Here is an 18,563-nt window from a genome sequence, read left to right as displayed (position 1 = left end):
GTGTATATATATGTATATATATATGGTTACTCATGAAGTGATGTCATCAAGCTGGCTCTCTTTACAGAGATCACTTTATCACTTTGGTATACCAGACACCGTAAATATTCTAACTATAATTTGAAAAAACAATCAAAAATCAAATCTAAGATTAAGGGGAATCCTCTAAGATTATCTCGTCCCAGGCCCAGGCAAGACTGTCAGCTGGCCTGCATAAGACCCAGATACTCTCTTACAACTTCACACCAAATGCTGACTTTAAAGGCAGATTTGTTTTTAAATTGGACCTCCCTGCTATTAAATATCTGGGAGTTTGGATCTTAAGAGACATATCTAAAATATACAAGACAAATTACAATACAGTTATGAAGACAATCAAAGAAGAGAGATGGAGAGTATAGACCTTTAGATGTCAAATAGAATCGAAATAACAAAATTAACATCTTTCTCTGGCTTCTGTACAAATACCAGTGACTTCTACTTTTACTTTGGTCAAAGGGAGAAACTGTCTGCCATTTCTACAATGGCACGCCCACCTCTTCACTGACACAATTTCTCTCAAGCTGCAGCAGTTCTAATATTCTTCACTCTTTGCTTGGTTCCCAGTGACGGAAGCCCAATTTGCATTAATAGACATCAACTTGGATGCCAAAAGACTTGTGTAACATTTTGTTGATGAGTTTATTTGGCTTCTGTTTGGCACGTCCCTAGTCTCTTGAAGCTCTCATTCTCATCTTCTACTGCCAAAGTATTGACATACAGTATACTCAGACTCAGAGCTCATTGTTGCCAAGGGAAAGTTCAATATATTCTTATTTTGTTTTTCAGTTCAGTGAGAATTGGTTATGGAGTACCTTGCCATGATTTGCTGCTCTGCCTACATAGGAGTCACCATGTCATGAAGCCTTATGATGGGTGGTGTCCGTAACTATTACCACAGACTCAAACAATGGCTCTCTTTCTTATAGTGGAGTCATGAACACTGACCTTAGCTGAGGCAAATGAGGCCTGCAGGTCTTTGGATGCTGTGGGGTCTTTTGTGACCTCTTGGATGACTCGTTGCTAAGTTCAGTGATTCTAAAATTTACATCTGGCTCTGATGGTCAAAAAATTGGATATAATTCGTGTTTTGTTGGCTGTGTCTAATCGAAAAACGTGGTCTAAATCTGTTGTTTCCAGATAAATAACAGACATAAGAAATTGTTTGTTTATCCCATGTATGGGAAATTTCCTTGTCACAATAGTGCAGAATTAGACAAGAATACAAAAATAAATAAATAAATAAATAAATAAAAAACTAATTTGAAAGACGGGGTCTTGTAAGCGCCTTCTGTACATGGGGTTCCAGAAACTATCTCCAACTGAACATCAACAAGACCAAGGAAATGGTTGTAGATTTCTGCAGGTCTGAGTCCTACCCCACCCCTGCCAGTCAAAATTAACATTAACAGGGTTGACATTGAGATGGTTGGGACGTACATCTACCTGGGTGGCCACCCCAATCAGTGCGTTTACATGCACGTGAAAAAAACGAATTATTGCCTTAATCGGACTGCAACAGGAAAACTTAAGTGCATGTAAACACGTTACTCTGATTAAAATCGGAGTTCTCATTATCCGATTGAGACACCCAGATAATGCGATTGGAACCGGACTTTTCATCGGATAATGCTGTGCGCATGCTCCACCACCGCTGCACTGGCGTGTGACCCCGGAACAAACACGTCCAAGAAAGTCGGGCGTAGAAGAAGAAGAGAAACGGAGCCGTCTGAGACTGGATAACACTCCGAGAATCTGTGTTTACACACTAGACACGTGATTTTTTCCGCAGTTCAATTCAATTCAGTTCAGTTCAGTTCAGTTTTATTTATATAGCGCCAATAACAATACAAATCGTCTCAAGGCGCTTCACAAAAAACAGCCTGCAACCTCCAGAGCAAGCACACAAACACACAGGAAACTTTATGTTCACTCCACCCAGGAGTAGTAGTAGGATGTACAAACATGCACGCGAAAGCGCGCATTACTCTCTGACGCGCAGGCTAACTGTGCTAACCATATGCTAACTGTGCTAAATGTGGGTTAAGTGTGCTAATTCCCATGATCCCTGTGCCCCACATATTTCCAACCCCGGCATTAGCTCCCGTAGCCTCTTCAAAATTTCTCAGAGGGAATTTTTTAGTTTATTATATCACGTAATAGGTCCCCCAGAAATTGGGCCGTATATATGTGGTATTATCCCGCTGAAAAGACACGTATCGCCACCTAGTGTGGAAGATGAGAACAGTTATTCGATTTTCCTGCGCTGCATGTAAACTGGGACAAGGACTATAATGAGAAAGTAGAATTTTGAGCATAGCTCGATTGAGCTCTACATGTAAACGCACTGAGTGACAAACTGGACTGGTCAACCAACTGTGACGCCTTGTTTAAAAAGGGACAGAGTGGCTCCATTTTCTAGAGAGTGAGAGAGACAGCAAAAGAGAATTATTGTGGGAAGGTGGGGGTTGGGTTATTCAAAAAAAGTAAAACTTAAGAATACTGAGATTGAAATATAATATAATGAGATATATTAAGAATTTCTGTACCTAATGAAAATGAACACAAGAAAAGTTTATAGCTTACTGCTCAGATTTTTCAAGACTAGCCATCTAAGTTTACTACAATGTAGGGGATATTGCAGTATATTATCATTATATAAGTAGCTTACTAGCTTGGATTGTAGCCTTTTTTTTGTAATATAATAAAAATTCAATTAAAATGAATTATTTAGCGTTAAATTGTTTATGATACGTGCATTTGTTTAATAAATATATTTAGAAAAAGGAAGTTATTCTGTGTGGGGCTTCTGCATTAGTATTAGCAATATTTTCCATAGTTTCCCGATTATTTTGTTCGGAGGAAATCTTTCTCCTGACATTTGGATTAAGAACTACACGGGCGAGCACAGAGCAAAAGTGGAACGAGAGAAAATTAAAGACATATTGCTCTTTGCTTCGGGTCGGATGACGTAATACCACGTCCGCCTCTTTTCTTTCCGTGCGTGAGCCAGACAGTCCAAAGTACCGCGGGCTCCGTAACTGCGAAAAAAAAGTAAAGTCGTTAGCGAAGGACACATACAAAAGCGAGCCGACACGCATACAGCTTTATATCTAGCTGGAAAATCACATACGGGCCTGTCTGCTAGTTTACATGTACACACAGAGGAGTGGGTCTTTTTACAAATGGAGTGGGAGATATGGATTTGAAGCGTACAGGACATGAAATGTGTGGTCTGCTGGCTGCGTTGCTGCTGTGGAGTTTCGTGCTGTCGGCGATTGAGGGTACGTTGATTTTTTTTACAACATGGATCCGTAGGGAACAAGGGCTGTGGAGCCACCATGACAGTTCTTTGGCTATGCGATCAACTTCCTTTTAACATTCTCCGGTGAACGATTTTCCTCTGAAATAAGTGTGCGTGTGTGTGTTTTCCATTTCCCAAGGGTGCAACAGTAAAGAAGTGGGTAGTATCCCAACTTTGTGCGGATATTTGGGATACACCGGAGGATACACATTTTGTAACCCAGCAGCCCCTCATAGTTTTTGTAACCATGTAGTGGAAGAGTTTGTGTCCAAACAAAACTTAATCGTGAATCCAGCCTGGCTGTTCTCTCGGGCCACACGGCTCGAGCCGTTCATGCTCGGTGTCGAGTGACACTCTTTTTGCTTGGATAGTGAAATACAATTGATAAGTTTAAACACACACACACACACACACACACACACACACACACACACATAGACAAACACACATATTTATTGTCTTTAGACGATCACTTTTCTCCATTACCTGATATGCCTTTACTATTTAATCGCCTGTATTAACCCAAGAGGAGGCGGTGCTTATGTTTCACTGAAATGGATACAAGGCATTTTATCAGGATCCAGCCAGCTCTTGTTTGTTTGCTTGTGTACATTCGCATGTACCCATGTATCCATGTGCCTATAAGGTGAGGTGGTGTAGCTTTTAAATGAACAGTATTTTGATAACACTTCCTAATATGGTGCACTAAAATGTATGTTGTTACTAAAGAATAACTAAGGACAGAATTGGGAAAGACCTGTTGGATGAATTGTTGTTATTAATGCCTACACTAGGACAATGTATTATTACACAATGCTGTACTAGAAACTGATTAGGAGATGCTATAGTAGTGGTACATAATGATTGCTTCTTCACTAAAGTGTACTTTGAATTTTCTTCAGGATTTGTTTGTGATTTATTAATTAACAATCCGATGAGACTATTGATCCCTATGGGAAATTTCGGTGTTAAAGTGGCATCGCAAGATGGTGCAAAAATACAAGTTAAGTACAAAAGAGAACAAGGTAAGAGAAAAAAACGAAATAAGACTAAGTATATTAAGAGTAAAAAATAGTAACAGACTTCTAAGAGAGCTGGTCAAATCCCAGAGAAAACAACACAAGACGTAACGTGAACTGCCTTAAGACCTAGCTAGCACAGTTGAGTTAAAAGTTGTTTAATATACATTTGATATACTCATACTTTATGTAATCCTGCAAAAATCTGGCCATAGAATGCCATAGCTTAACATTATTGTTTAGTATTCCTCTACATGAATTGCACAGGCTGCTGCCATTTGTCTCTAAAGTCAGTATCTGCCTAGTTATGGTAATTTAAATACAGACTGATACAGAACGCATGATTTTATTCAGACATTTCATTAAATACTCATTAAATACTATTTATTGGTGCACTTTCACTCCTGACCAAAAAATAACGTTGATGGAAGGGTGGCGCTGTTGAGCTCCAGCCAGTTCAAATCCTGTGAGGTGAGGAACAGATGAAGAAGACCAGCTGCGAGGGAGGATGCAGGTGGAGCGTGATAGGCAGTGGGACACAGACAAATGAAAATTCAAAATAATTGGGAAAACAATTATCTTTTTACCAAGGTCGATTCCACCGCAGTGTATGTTTTATGACTGAAGTCCGATATGATTAATGGGGACATGTTTTGTCCTGTTTTTTGCACTAGCAGGCTAAGTACAGTATAATACTGATTTCATTTCGGGCATGTTTTATCCCATGTTACTTTGTTCATTGCATTAAATGTCTTTGTATTTGAAGATATAGGTCCAAGCCATAGTAATGATCCATGTCTGCCTTCAAATAGTGTTTCAGTAGTTTTTCTTTAAATATTTAAAAACACCAGATAGATGTTCAGTAATTTCTTGAACATAATTGTGAAGCACAGTAACCACTGTCATTCATTTTTCAAAATTATTTTGGGATAGTGTTTTGCTGCATATACCATTTATTCGACTTACTGCAAAATAAACATTTTGGCCATGATCTTCCTCCGGATTCAATTTTGTTCCCTCCACTGATCCAGTGCCACTTTAACACTATGTTTTACAGCTGCCCCTGTTTTATTCTGTTCTTTTGTTACTTTGAGTATAATTCATCTCCCAAAAGAGAGAAAATTGCATAAAGTTAAAGATGCATTTCCTGAATTTTGCCATTATTATTTACATTTTCATTGATATCATGATAATATCGTTATCATGACTTTTTTGTCCACCATAATTGTTGTGAAAATCTGATATTGTAACAACCCTAATATAACTATATAACTTAATCTTTAATAGTTGGGATAGCATTATAGTAGATATTCAGGGACTTTTATTACATTAGAATTTATAATAATGTGTGCTGTGTCTTGCACCCCTACCACCACCCCTCACAACATTTTCTTTGCATCCTTGCAAATAGATCTTGAACTTGTTATTGTAGCAAGTGTATCATATCTCTATACAACTATTTGGTCTGCTCTGCTCTTGCTATGTTTGTTGTGAAAACTGTCTACCTGCATGCTGTGTGTTGCAAGATGTGTTGCAAACACAGAATTGCAGTGAATAGATCTGCCCCATTATGTGATAGCCAGTCTAGCTATTCAGTCTGTATCAGGGCTGATATTAACATCCCAAAAATGACATGAATATGAGAATAGTATGAAAGTACCTGAGAGATGGGTATGGCATTTGTGAAAAACACAGAATTACACAGAAGAAAGTTATAAAATGATAGATATATATGTAATGTTTGAGAATTTGCTGTATGCTTTGGTTGTGGCGAAAACTCTGTACCAGTGCTAACAAATGTTGAGAGTGAAGAGCCTGTCTGCTGAAGGGTCAAAATAGCTCCAAATATGCCCCTTCTTGCACTCTGAGTGCAGTTGTCTCTGTCTGAATGAGCTTCTTCAGGCCTTACGATCTTGTTTGGGGAAAAAGAGAGATTGTTCACAATGTTTGACAGTTTGGCCAACATCATACTCTCCCTCACCTACTTCAGTGAGCTCAGAGGACAGTGCAAAATGGAGCTGGCCTTCTTTATCATTTGGTCCAGTCTTTTCTTGTTCCTCTCTGTGATTCCACCAAACCAGCAGACCACGGTTGCGTATCATAAAATGTCCTGAGTAGATTTTCTCCAGGTACTGTAGTTTCCTCCCGCCCTCTGAAGTCATGCTCGTTAGGCTAATTGGTCATTAGGCAATCCAAAATTGCCCATAGGTGTGAGTCCTCCAGTTACCTGGTGACCCTAATGAGGATAAGCAGTTGTAGAAGATGAGATGAGATGCATATATCTTTTTACAGTAGCAATTTTGGTTTGGAAACTCTGGTGGGACCATGCCATAATGCAATCCAGAAATCCGTGTTCACAACATTTTGTACTGTTTGAGAGGTCAATTAATGCAGTAGATTGATTTACTGTGATGATGAATAAATACTGTAGAATAATCCCACACTAGTATTAAAACAGGTTTGCATGGCCTTTTTGTTAGCACTGCCTGCTGATGTGGAAATCTGGGGACATTTACAGCTTGGAGATAAAACAAAAAAAATGTTGTCAAGATGAAATGAAGAAACAGAGACAATTATGGTTTGAATAAAAATATTAAAACCATCCCAGTGTAATCTGTCCAAAATTCTAAAATGTCTATTTACTTATTTAACTTTTTCTTGTATTTAGGCTATTCAAATTTCCTGCCAATAACAACATTTTACAAGGTTACATTTGAACACATCATGACAAAGCCTCGTAACTGAGTGGGTGCTTATGTTTTACTGGGGCACTGGCCACAGAGATAATATGTGTGAAACATACAGACCGCTGCAGATAGCCTCCAAACTAGTAACATGAGTTACCTACACTAGGAATTGTTGCTCTACACTGAACTGAACTGGCGCCTTATCCAGAGTGTAGCTCGCCTCTCACCTGAGGCAACTAGGCTCTGATGCCCTGGTCTATGCTCTGCTGCTCCTATTCCTGGCCTCCCTCTCAAGTCTTTTCTGCTCAACTTAATTAATCTTCTCCTCTGTCTTCTTCACACTCACTTTATTGTGCAGTGTGCAGTGTTCTCATTTTTGTTATCATAAAAGGATCTCCAGTAGGCTCTCTTTCAACACAAAATGTGGTTACGTATCCATGTAGCGCCAGTTTGAGTAAACATTATTCTCCTATAATGAAATGCCACTGAGTAGGACATAAACATAAGAATAACAACTCATCAACAGCATTAGTATCAGCTGCCATGGTTCTGCTGACTTCTTTACAAACAGGCTTTTCAACCATGTAAATGAACACCATGTCTTTACTGGGATGAAATATCAGTGCTTGTGTAATTGCAGTTATATTCTTGCAGCTGAATGTTTTATTGTTTCAGTGCTTGTGTGTGATCATCACCAGTACTCCCTGGAAGCTAGTTTATTGATCTTTATTGAGTTTAGTGACCTTGTGTGGCAGGAAAGGCAGTCCTACGCCCTTCTTCTTCTACGACTGGCTTTCTTGGATGTTTTTTTATTCTGCGGTCATGCGTCAGTACAGTGGTTTTGGCGCATGCTCACACGCATTATCCAGTTAAAAGTCTGATTAAGCATATACATACTGGAGAAAATTGATTTCCAATCACATTATCTGGGTGTCTTAATTGGATGATGAGAACTCCGATTTTAGTCGGAGTAATGTGTTAACATGGACTTAAGTTATAGTAGGATTAAGGCAATAATTCGTTTTTTTTCACGTGCATGTAAATGTACTGACAGTCATAGGGCTGATTTCCTCAGTGGGGGTGTGAGTTGGGGGTAGAGGACGGAAGGGGTGAGTTGTGGGTTGGCCATCGGTTTGGGTGTAAGGATTGGATTAGTGGGGGGTGAAGAGCTAGCAGAGGGTCTGCAGGATCATGCATTGTCCATTATAGGTAAGATTGTTGATTTGGACGTAATGAACAGGTGTAATGATGCTTATGTTGGAATAATTGATTATATATGTCACAGAAAACTTTAACAAGAGCATCAGTACCATTGAAAAAAACTTATTAACATGAACACCCCATTAAATTAAATTATTGCATCTGAGATATGTGGAGAGGTGAGGAGGTGAGTGGAAGTTGAGTTTTTCTCTGCTGGTGTTACTTTAGGATTGGATGTAGCACGTTCTTTGGAGAATTGGTCGTTCATCAAAATTGTCCAGCATACTCCTCGATTATATATCTAGGACAGTCTCTTTAAGTTGTTTATTTTCCTTCTTGAGCTGGTGTACCTCTGCTGTAATGGAGATGACGTCAGCTTGGAGCTCGGCGTTGTCCCTCTGCAGGCTACTGATCTGCTGATAAGAAAACTCTTGGCTCGTCTTGAGATCCTTGGTCTCCTGGTGCATTAGGCTAAGCAGATCCAGTTTTTATTAATAAAATCCAGAACAGATACCTCAGCTGTTATAAAGTCTTGCGTGTCCATGGAGGACTCGAATTTCTTCCTCTTTGCCGGGTTATCTGAGGGATCCATAATGCACTGCAGATAGTACTCATCGATAAAGTTTTCCAGGTCCTCCACTCTGGTGGTATTTCACTGTTTTAAATTAGCTTTCAAATTCCGAGTGAAATCCGGGGATCCCTGTTGATATTATCCAATAAAGGTCTTGATTTTATCAATCCAAACCTCCAAACAATTCAAACCTCACACGGTCTCACGATCTCACACAGCATCTAGCGATCTGCGAGATTCTACAGCTGGTGGATCAGTCTGATGCATTTTAGTTTAGTTTACTTTGATGCATTTTAGATGTGGTTTTATAGCTGGGTTGGGAGCTAATTTCAGAACATCATAAAGACACACATTGCACCCCCTACACTGCACTTTTTGGCTTCTGTGTGTGTGTGTGTGTGTGTGTGTGTTATGTAGTCTCTTGCTTACAGGAAGAACACACCTGCAGAGTTAAGAAAAGTTTCTTTTTTTGGGGGCTAGAAGTATTCATAGTACACAGAGTCCTGCTTTCAATCGCCGGTTATTCTCACAGTGAAAGTTCACTATATGATGGACTGGAAAAAGTGGAGTGCAATACTCCAAAACTGTTCTCTGTATGATTTTTCTACTCAAAGCTCTTAACAGTCACAATCAGTATGTTTACATATGACGGGCATGTATATGCTTTAATTGAAGTTAGACTAGACAACGCACGTGTGCATGCTCCACAACCGCTGCACTAGCATATGACTCCGGAACAAATAAACCAAAGAAAGCTGGTCGCAGAATAGTGTGTCGTGCGGCTTTTTTTTGCAGACTTTAGCAACTGCTTTGCTTTGCACACAGTAATTGCCCCATCCACCGGCTTAAATTCCTGCTCCCTGGTCCTTGCATCTTTTAGGTTATATGAATAGCTTTTTGATAGAATGTTATTCTGCGTAGGACTGGAGTGAATGCTTTACATTGTCTTTTCTCTTTTCAGTGATCTGAAATAGTAATGAAGAAGCTGTACTATTATCCATCTTGTTGTTGTTTGAAATGCCGGTCCGCCATGTACAGCTCCAGCTAATTATATGTCGTAATGGGTCAACCGGAAAGGGAGGCCCTGTTAACCTGCTGAAAAGACACATGTCGCCACCTAGTGTAAAGGAGGAGGACATAGTTTAAGCTTTCCTGTAATTTATTCGTTTTTCTCCATTGGATGTAAACTGGGACAAGCATTTCTCATTTGCACAAGTGCTCCCTCATTTACAGACCAGAGCCGAGCACTGCTCACCCTCTGGTTCATGGACAACTTGCTCTACCTTCTGAGCCACAGCAGTGCCCCTCATACTGGGGACCGTCAGATTGACTTTCTTGTACAAAAACACCACAACCTACCTCATTTTGATTGGCTCCAGCCATGAGAACTGAATCAAACTGTGACCAAAAACTAATGTACTGAGGGCTAATTATGTTATTGCATCAGTATTCGACTATCTGTACTGTAGTGCTGACAGAAAAATCATCAAGTTAGGTACATAGCTCACAAAAGACTGTCTAATAAGTGTAGTAAACACTTTTAAAACACAGTTTGTCATATAATCTTACTGCTTGTGCATCTCACTAGGGAATCAATGAATCTTTGCATTTGTATGTCTGTGTCTGAAATCTGTGGAACTACAGTGAGCACAGTTGTGCCAAACCACAGTCTTCCTGCCAGGCCAATATCACAAGCTTCTGAGGCAACTGGCAGCTGCTGTGACTGCTACAGCCACCAATGTTGTATTACTGGGCTACACAGGACACAGGGTTATAGAATATAAACCCTGACTTATGCAAAAGCAGCAATTGTTATGGCTAAATTGTAGTCCTGTTTTGTCGTGTACAAACATTTGTTATTTTTACAAAGCTCTTTTGGAATTTTGACTGTGGACATGACCTCAGCAGTGATCTGAAAGGATATACTAGACCTTATGGCTGCAAAGTTTTATGATTCATTATTTGTCTGTTGATGATTCAATCCAAATGTGATTCCATAAATTATTTTAAACAATTATTTTACCAAGTCGTTGCATTTTCCACACATTTGTTCAGCACCATGTTAAAATTCTTACAGTAAAAATAAAAAAAAGGTAAATGTAAAGGTAAAGGTAAATAAATGTTGAGATTACATCCTATTTAGTGTAAAAAAACATTTAATTATGTTTCAAATGTTACATAAGGCTTTATTTTTTCCTCAACAGGCTCTCCTCTCCTCCTGTTTGCCAACCGACGTGACGTGCGATTGGTAGATGCAGAGGGAGTGCGTGGTGAGTCGGCTATAGTTGTCAGCGATTTGGAAGATGCAGCAGCAGTGGACTTCCTGTATGCTGAGGGATTAATATTTTGGACAGATGTCAGTGAGGAGGCCATCAAGCAGACACGTTGGAATCAATCATCCAACTGTAAGATTTGATACTTATTTTCTGTTTTATTAAAGAGTTCCTCATAAGGTAACTGTCACACTAACTGTAACTTTGTACGATGTACATGTTAAATGATTTACTGAAGATGCATCCTATTTCTTGTCACTGTCGCACAATTTAATTTCAGCTCTTAAAGAGGCACTGGGAACGGGCCAGAGCGTGGTAGTGTCAGGGCTGGACAGTCCTGATGGGTTGGCTTGTGACTGGCTGGGTAAAAAGCTCTACTGGACAGACTCGGAGACCAATCGGATTGAAGTGGCTAACCCAGATGGCACCTCCAGAAAGGTCCTGTTCTGGATGGACTTGGACCAGCCCAGGGCTATTGCCCTAAACCCTACCCAACGGTAACAAAAACACCTCATACAGAATGCACACACAAGTACTTTTCATAGTTGTTTTTGCTGAGTTCTTACAAAAATCTAATGCAAAATATTTTACATTTGATGCAAAGCACTTAAAATTAATTTAACAAATATCAGCAGTGTTGCGTGTGATTCTAGAATTACTCTGTTGATAGGTATGGTAGCGGTCGGTTCGTCATAGTAAATGGTGTATTCACAGTATTGTACATACATTTTTTTCACCCTTTGGAATATTCTACATTTACTCATAGAAATTACTCAAATCACACCAGTCCTGAGAGTACCAAACAAAAAAGAGAACCAAATCAAATAAATGAAACAAGAATATGTACTCATGAAAATTTGTCATTTGATTATATCTGTGAGTTGCAAAAGTAAGCGAACATTTGTTTTCAGTATCTAGTGTCCCTTGTGTAGCAATAACAGACACAAAATACTTCTGTTAACAACTGATAAGTTGTCCACAGCAGGTTGGAGAAATGTTCCTTTTAGGATTTGTATTTGTATGTTTTTCCCACATAAAAACTGGATTCTGCTTAACTCTAATATGCTTTATGCTTTAGGCTAACTTACTATTACCAGTTGTGTGTGTTATGAACTATCAGTCTATTTTAACATATTTCTTTTTAATATTTTAATTTAGTGCATCGCAACTGCAAAAGCTTTTTAATGAAAAGTCACAATGTTAAAAACCTTACATTGGAAAGGTCTTTAGATGAAACCGGTCAAATTTCAAGTTTCTCTCACTAATTGTCAAGGCATTAGTGTGTTATAGCTGCAAATGGCAAAAACTGTGCAATAATTGCCCAGTACATTGAAATTGTCAAATTATAAATGTCTGAACTGACTCCTTGATGGCCAAAGACTTCAAAAAGGTGAATTTAAAATTAAAGTATTTAAGGACCTATTTAAGCAGCTCTCTCTGGCAAGTATTGATAAGACAGGAAGGGATACTCAGAAACAGACAGGGCAGAGGAAGGGAGGAGGAGAGGAGAAGAAAGCAGCGGAGGAACACAGATAAACTGTGTCCAAGGAAACCATACAGTACATGAGTCTTGACCACAGATGGGAATCTAAGAGCAGTGAGCAGCATTAATAACAAGTCATAGTAGCATATGAATGAGTGTTCTCTAACTGCAAGCCAGTAGCACATCTAGTGAGAGAGAGGAGACTGTTCAACAAATTCCACAAATGAGCCCTGACAAGGCACACGTGTGAAGTGAAAAACATTTCAGATGACTACATCTTGAAGTTATTTGTCCATCCCTGATACACCCCATAATTGCAGTGTTGTCTGAGAATCTCTGCATATGACATGACTGTTGTAGTTGAGGTCTGAGGTGTACGGGATGAATAGGATAGGAGAGAGCACAGTCCCTTGTGGTGCTCTAGCGACATACTGAGGTCTCCCAGTGAGACAGTCCACTATCCAAGAAGTGAGTTGTGAGTCCACTTCCATATCTATGAGCTAGTCTCTCAGCAGCAGTGGCTGAATGGTGTTGCACAGGAAAAGTAAACACAACTGCATTCCCTTTGTGTGAGAGAGTCCGATGCAACAGGTAGAGGATGTTGTCCTCCACTCCCACCTTTTAACCTGGGTAACCATAGTACATTTATTTCCATTTGCCAAAAAACAGGAGGATAATTAGTTCAATTAATGACTAATTATAGAAAACGCAAAACATAACATTTCATTCCATTTTTCTCCCTCAAGCTACATGTACTGGACAGACTGGGGAGAGGAGCCCAGGATAGAGCGAGCTGGCATGGATGGCAGCAACAGGTGCAGTAGCTATACAATCCTTCAGCATCTCCAGCCTGTCTAGATGTAGAGATGCTATCTTAGTCATACAGTAATTACAAAACATAAGCACAAACTTTTGAAAAAGAAAATTATAAAAAAAACCAAAATGGTGCATTTGATGTATTAATTTAATTTAACATCTGTGTTATAACAGGAAAGTGATAGTAAATGTGGACATATACTGGCCCAATGGTCTCACCATTGACCTAGTAGAACAGAAGTTGTACTGGGCTGATGCCAAACTCAGCTTCATTCACAGAGCTAACCTGGATGGATCAGCACGGTATGGACCCCTGTGTTTTGCATATGTGTGTTACTGTCCGCTGTTCACCTTTCCTTAGCTAATGAGGTTTATTTTTGGGTGGCAAGTTGATGACTGACATTCAGATACTGACACAACGTAATGCTTCTCAGTTCCATATGGGTCAGATCAATTCTGTGTTGTCCTACTGAAGCTGTAGGCCAAACGTTCTCTGGGGTCTGCAAGTGATCTCTTGTGCAGATGTGGACATGCTTGCATAAGGTATGCCCTCCTCCATGCAGGAGTTGGGCATACCTTCCTTGGTCCTGTGAACTTTAAATGTGATCCTAACATCTTGGCCTAGATGTCATGGTCATAAAATGTTTTTACAAACCTCGCACCATTACAGATTACAGACTTTGAACATACTTTAAACAGCCACACACATGCAGTGGAGGTTCTAATCTCCCACTTACCAAATTTCTGTATTTGACCTAACATGTTTTCATATGCAATTCAATTTAAATTTACTTAAATTATTTTAATGTAGTTTCAATAAGAATAGTAATTGTCTCAAACAAAAAACACGTCCTTTCACATTGTCACTCAGAGGCAGAATCTTGCAATCAATCCAGAGTAAACATATAAGATCAGTCTATCAGATGCACAGTGTTCAGAAGGCACATGTTTCTTTATAATCTGAGATATGCAGGCCAGCTTTACTTGGTTTACATTTGCTTTAAGGCATACCTGCTTTCACAGACACACCCAGTCAAGCATTTTGAAAAATCTGATTGGCTGAGGTATACCAGGCTGATCACACTGCTATGAAATTTGGTATAGATACTCAAGCAAACTCGAGCAAATTACACTGTAATATGTTGATTGGATTGAAATGTAATCAGCACATAAAGAACTTTAGTTCTTGCATTTGGTGTTCTGAAAGCTGTCTTGCCTGCAGACTTCTGAACTGCATAAAAGTTTGTCCACACCTGTGACCATTTGTGTTGCTTAAGAATATACAACCCCTTAGTCTGGTGGAAGATCATAAAATCCATTTAAATAATAATCCCAGAACTGTTAAGTTTAAAATGATGCCACATAATATTGATTCTTAAATCTGCTATTCGGACAGGCTTTTCATGACAAGTTAACATGTAGAAATCATATCTTTCACGCATTTTCATTTCACAGATTTTAAAAATATTGTTAGGTCTGCTGTTAGGATGACACAAGTTTTCCTCCCATTCTAAAGAATTCATATTTATTCTTGCAGTGAAACCGTGGTTGAGGGCACCCTCACCCATCCCTTTGCACTAACGCTCTCTGAGGAGACATTATATTGGACTGACTGGCAGACCCGCTCCATTCATGCCTGTAACAAACACAGTGGAGACAAAACCAGGGAAATCCTTAGTGGGATTTACTCGCCTATGGACATCCAAGTTCTGGAGCCCTATCGACAGCCTTATAGTAAGTTAAAAAAAAAATCTAAGTGCATGTACATAACAGTAGTGTTCATCAAAAAATCATTATATAAAATCAACTGGAGTGTGATGTAAGTTAATGAATAATTTTATGTTTGATGGTCCTGTGTTTAGAGCACAGCAGTTCTGTTTAGCCATGTCATTTTAACAGGAGAAGTTTTTCTTTCACATACTCTTCACAATGTCAAGATAATCTTATCCTTTTTTACCTTCACCTCTTATTCCTCTTTCTGTCATTTTATATGGTCTTTTTATTGGTGTTGTTGCAGTCGAGACTCCTTGTAGTGACAACAATGGTGGTTGTAGTCATCTCTGCCTACTGTCTCCGGTCCAGCCTTTCTACAGTTGTGCCTGTCCCACTGGAGTCCAGCTTAAACAAGATGGAAAGACATGCAAACCAGGTCTGTATCACATTTACACTAATGTTCTTAAACCAAGCACAGATCATCCTGTTTTTCAGAATCATCATAATTTGTCAGAGCTCTAAAAATAACGTACTTTTTGCTTTCACTGGGTACCATACAGTATATGGAGCAAGAAACACAATAGGTGTTAAAAATCATTTATATCTAATAGACTTGTACACTAATATATAGAACAGCTAATATATAGATAAAATACAATAAGACATTAAGAGATATATTAGGACATTATATGTTAATGCATGCAGTTCAAACATAATTATAGCATTATTATAGACTGGTTGTTTGAGTGCCTGATGACAGTAGGTGGTGTGCGGAGGGGTAGGGTCCTTGCAGATGGTAGTTGCTTTCCTGAGGCACCTGGTGGTGAAGATATCCTCCAGTGTGGGGAGTTTAATCCTGATTATCCTGCACTTGACATAACATGCTGAAGTGCCTTCTTGTCTACTGTAGAGCAGTTGTGATGCCTCACTGTGATGCTCTCTATGAAGCAGAGGCAGGTTACCAGCATCTCTTGTGGTAGTCCAGCTTTCTTTAGTGTCCTCACGAAAAACAACTGCTGCTGTACCTTTTTCACTTGTGCAGTGGTGTTGTCCATCTGAGATTGTCTGAGATGCGTGCTCCCAGGAACCCATTACCGGACACCCTCTCTGCTCTCTCACCACTGATGACGACCAGAGAGAAGTCCTCAATCTGGGATCTCCTGAAGTTGATGACAAGGTCCTGGTTTTTACAGCATTCAGAGAGAGAGGTTGTTCTTAGAACAGCAGCCCACCAGGTTCTGTATCTCTGCCCTGTAGGCTGCATCCTACATCTGCTGTTGGTGGTCAGCCTGACCACTGCTGTGACCTGTGCAAATTTCACAATGGCATTGGTGTCAAATGCAGGGACACAGTTGTGGGTGAAAGGGAGTACAGGATGTGACTGACCACACTGGTGTCGTGTGCCTGTGCTCAGGGTGATGGTAGAGGATGTGTGGGGGCAGCTCACTGCCTGTCATTCTGTAAGGAAGTCCTGCGTCCAGTTACAGTTGCTCTACAGAGGAAAAATGATTGCACATGATGAGAAATATATACATATATACACTTATTTTCATATAAGTGTATGAAGCCGGGGCGGCTTTGGCTCAGTAGGTAGAGCGGGTTGTCCATGAACCGAAGGGTTAGCGGTTTGATCCCCCGAGTATGCCGAAGTGTCCTTGAGCAAGACACTGAACCCAGTTGCTCCCAGTGGTGTGTGAATGTGTGTGTGCTTGTGTGAGTGAATGGGTGGATGTGTCTCTGACTGTAAAAGCACTTTGAGTACCTTTGAGTAGGTAGAAAAGCGCTATATAAGAGCAAGACCATTTACCAAAATAATGAAGTTATGCATGTGTTATTGCACAATCTCAGGGTCAGTATAGTTATAAACATGGATTATAGTTATAAACATTATTGCACATAGACCAGAGTCCACTAGTATACAAGGAATGTGTACTGGTATATGAGATGAGGTGAACATGAATTATCGCACATGAAAAGGTGAAGAGCAGTTGTGAAATTGACTGTACTAACAGGTTTGAAAAGCAGTCAGAGATATAGTTTTACAGATATCTCCGACTGCCAAGGAAAAGAGAAGTAAATGGATCCCTACATTAGAAGAAACAACTGGAATCCAGGCACAGAAACCTGGTGTTGTGGTTAACATTTTGTGTTAGGTAACATTCATTTATGCTGTATTGTTTGATGAGGTCATACCTTAAGTTACTTCCTAAGTTACGTTCTGGAGGACTGTCAGAAGTTTGTAGATGTTGTTGTCTTGGCGTAGTTATGGCTGGCAGTAACTATTTCAGTTCCAACAATAAATAACAATTCAAATCCATGTCCAGTTTATTGCACTTTAATGTCAAAATGCAGTTCACAATTGTCTCCTTGAACAAAAAATGTGTTTCACTGTTTTAACACTCCTCTGAACAGATTTCATCTCATGTTCTACTACCGCTTAACCTCACTGGGGTCATGGGCCACTGAACAGATGTGAAAAATTAAATGCTTGTGCGTATGTATTGCCTAAGTACTGTGTTATCTCATATAGTTTATTATTAGTCTTTTATTTAAGTCTCAAAAATCATTGAGGTTTCCCTCAGTTGCCATGATGTCAAGGTACAACAACATGGAAATACAAAATCAAACAAAGATTAAAAACAAACTAAAACATTAGGAAACAGTGTTCAGTGCTCCATGAAGCAGGTGCACACTGAGGTAAGGTGCTTTGAGAGCAATGTCTTAAAGTGACCAGGAGTAATGAGCATGTCAGTCATGAATATATTTTGGAGATGGTTCCATGCTGTTGGTGCACAATAACTAAAAGCAGATTTTCCTAGTTCAGAGTGAATCCGCAGGACTTGAAGTTTAGGACAGACATTTGAGCAGGTGGAGTGAAATCCTGTTGTCCAGTCCAGCATGGATGATGTATATGGTTATAAATGACCAGTGAGGGCTTTATAAATAAAAAGATAAAAGTGTTTTTCCCGCATCTGTCCAACCAACTTGGTTGTACAGAAAGCAGTGGTGAGTATTGTAGGGATCCCCACTAGTGCACTTGATGGCAGAGTGATAAATGGCAGAGTCGAGGGGTTTGAGAGTGGCAGCAGCAGCATGCCTATAGTAATCAAGGACTGATGCAGCTGAAGGGGAAACTGGACCTATTTCTGTATAAAAAATCCAAATAATTTTTGCCTGAGTTTTGTGATAAGATTTTCAATGTGGTGACTCATCAAGCCAGACCAAGATATTTATACTTGGTGACTCTCTCAATATAGCAACCATTCAGTGTTGAAAGGTGGAAACTGTTAAAATCAATGCCTTTTACTCTGGAAAAAAGCATGAACTTGGTCATTCACCAGTGATTCTAGAATTTTTGCCAGACAAGAAAGTTTGGTCTATAATTGTTGAGATCACTGTTTTCTCCTCCTTTGTACAAAGGAATTACATGAGCTGACTTCCAGATACTGGGAATTATA

The 18,563-nt window shown here is 39.6% G+C and overlaps 1 protein-coding gene across 2 annotated transcripts in view; it reads left to right on the top strand.

Annotated features, from left to right (window-relative positions):
- The first annotated feature begins 3,036 nt into the window (after positions 1–3,036).
- Positions 3,037–18,563, top strand: part of lrp5 (low density lipoprotein receptor-related protein 5) — a 40,390-nt gene continuing 24,863 nt past the window's right edge. Inside the window, exons 1-7 of one of the 2 annotated variants that reach the window (XR_007113529.1) lie at positions 3,037–3,323; positions 11,025–11,225; positions 11,374–11,590; positions 13,323–13,391; positions 13,567–13,695; positions 14,930–15,126; positions 15,410–15,541. Coding sequence is in view for 1 of the 2 variants with exons in the window: in XM_047595939.1 (XP_047451895.1) it covers positions 3,239–3,323; positions 11,025–11,225; positions 11,374–11,590; positions 13,323–13,391; positions 13,567–13,695; positions 14,930–15,126; positions 15,410–15,541 (1,030 nt within the window). In the remaining variant the exon portion in view is untranslated. The remainder of the gene's footprint in view (positions 3,324–11,024; positions 11,226–11,373; positions 11,591–13,322; positions 13,392–13,566; positions 13,696–14,929; positions 15,127–15,409; positions 15,542–18,563) is intronic. The other variant, XM_047595939.1, reaches the window with a different exon arrangement.

Source organism: Mugil cephalus, chromosome 10 (assembly GCF_022458985.1).
Source record: "Mugil cephalus isolate CIBA_MC_2020 chromosome 10, CIBA_Mcephalus_1.1, whole genome shotgun sequence".
Lineage (NCBI taxonomy): Eukaryota > Metazoa > Chordata > Actinopteri > Mugiliformes > Mugilidae > Mugil > Mugil cephalus.
Note: the sequence above shows the minus strand (reverse complement) of the source record. Positions and strands in the feature narration are given on the sequence as shown.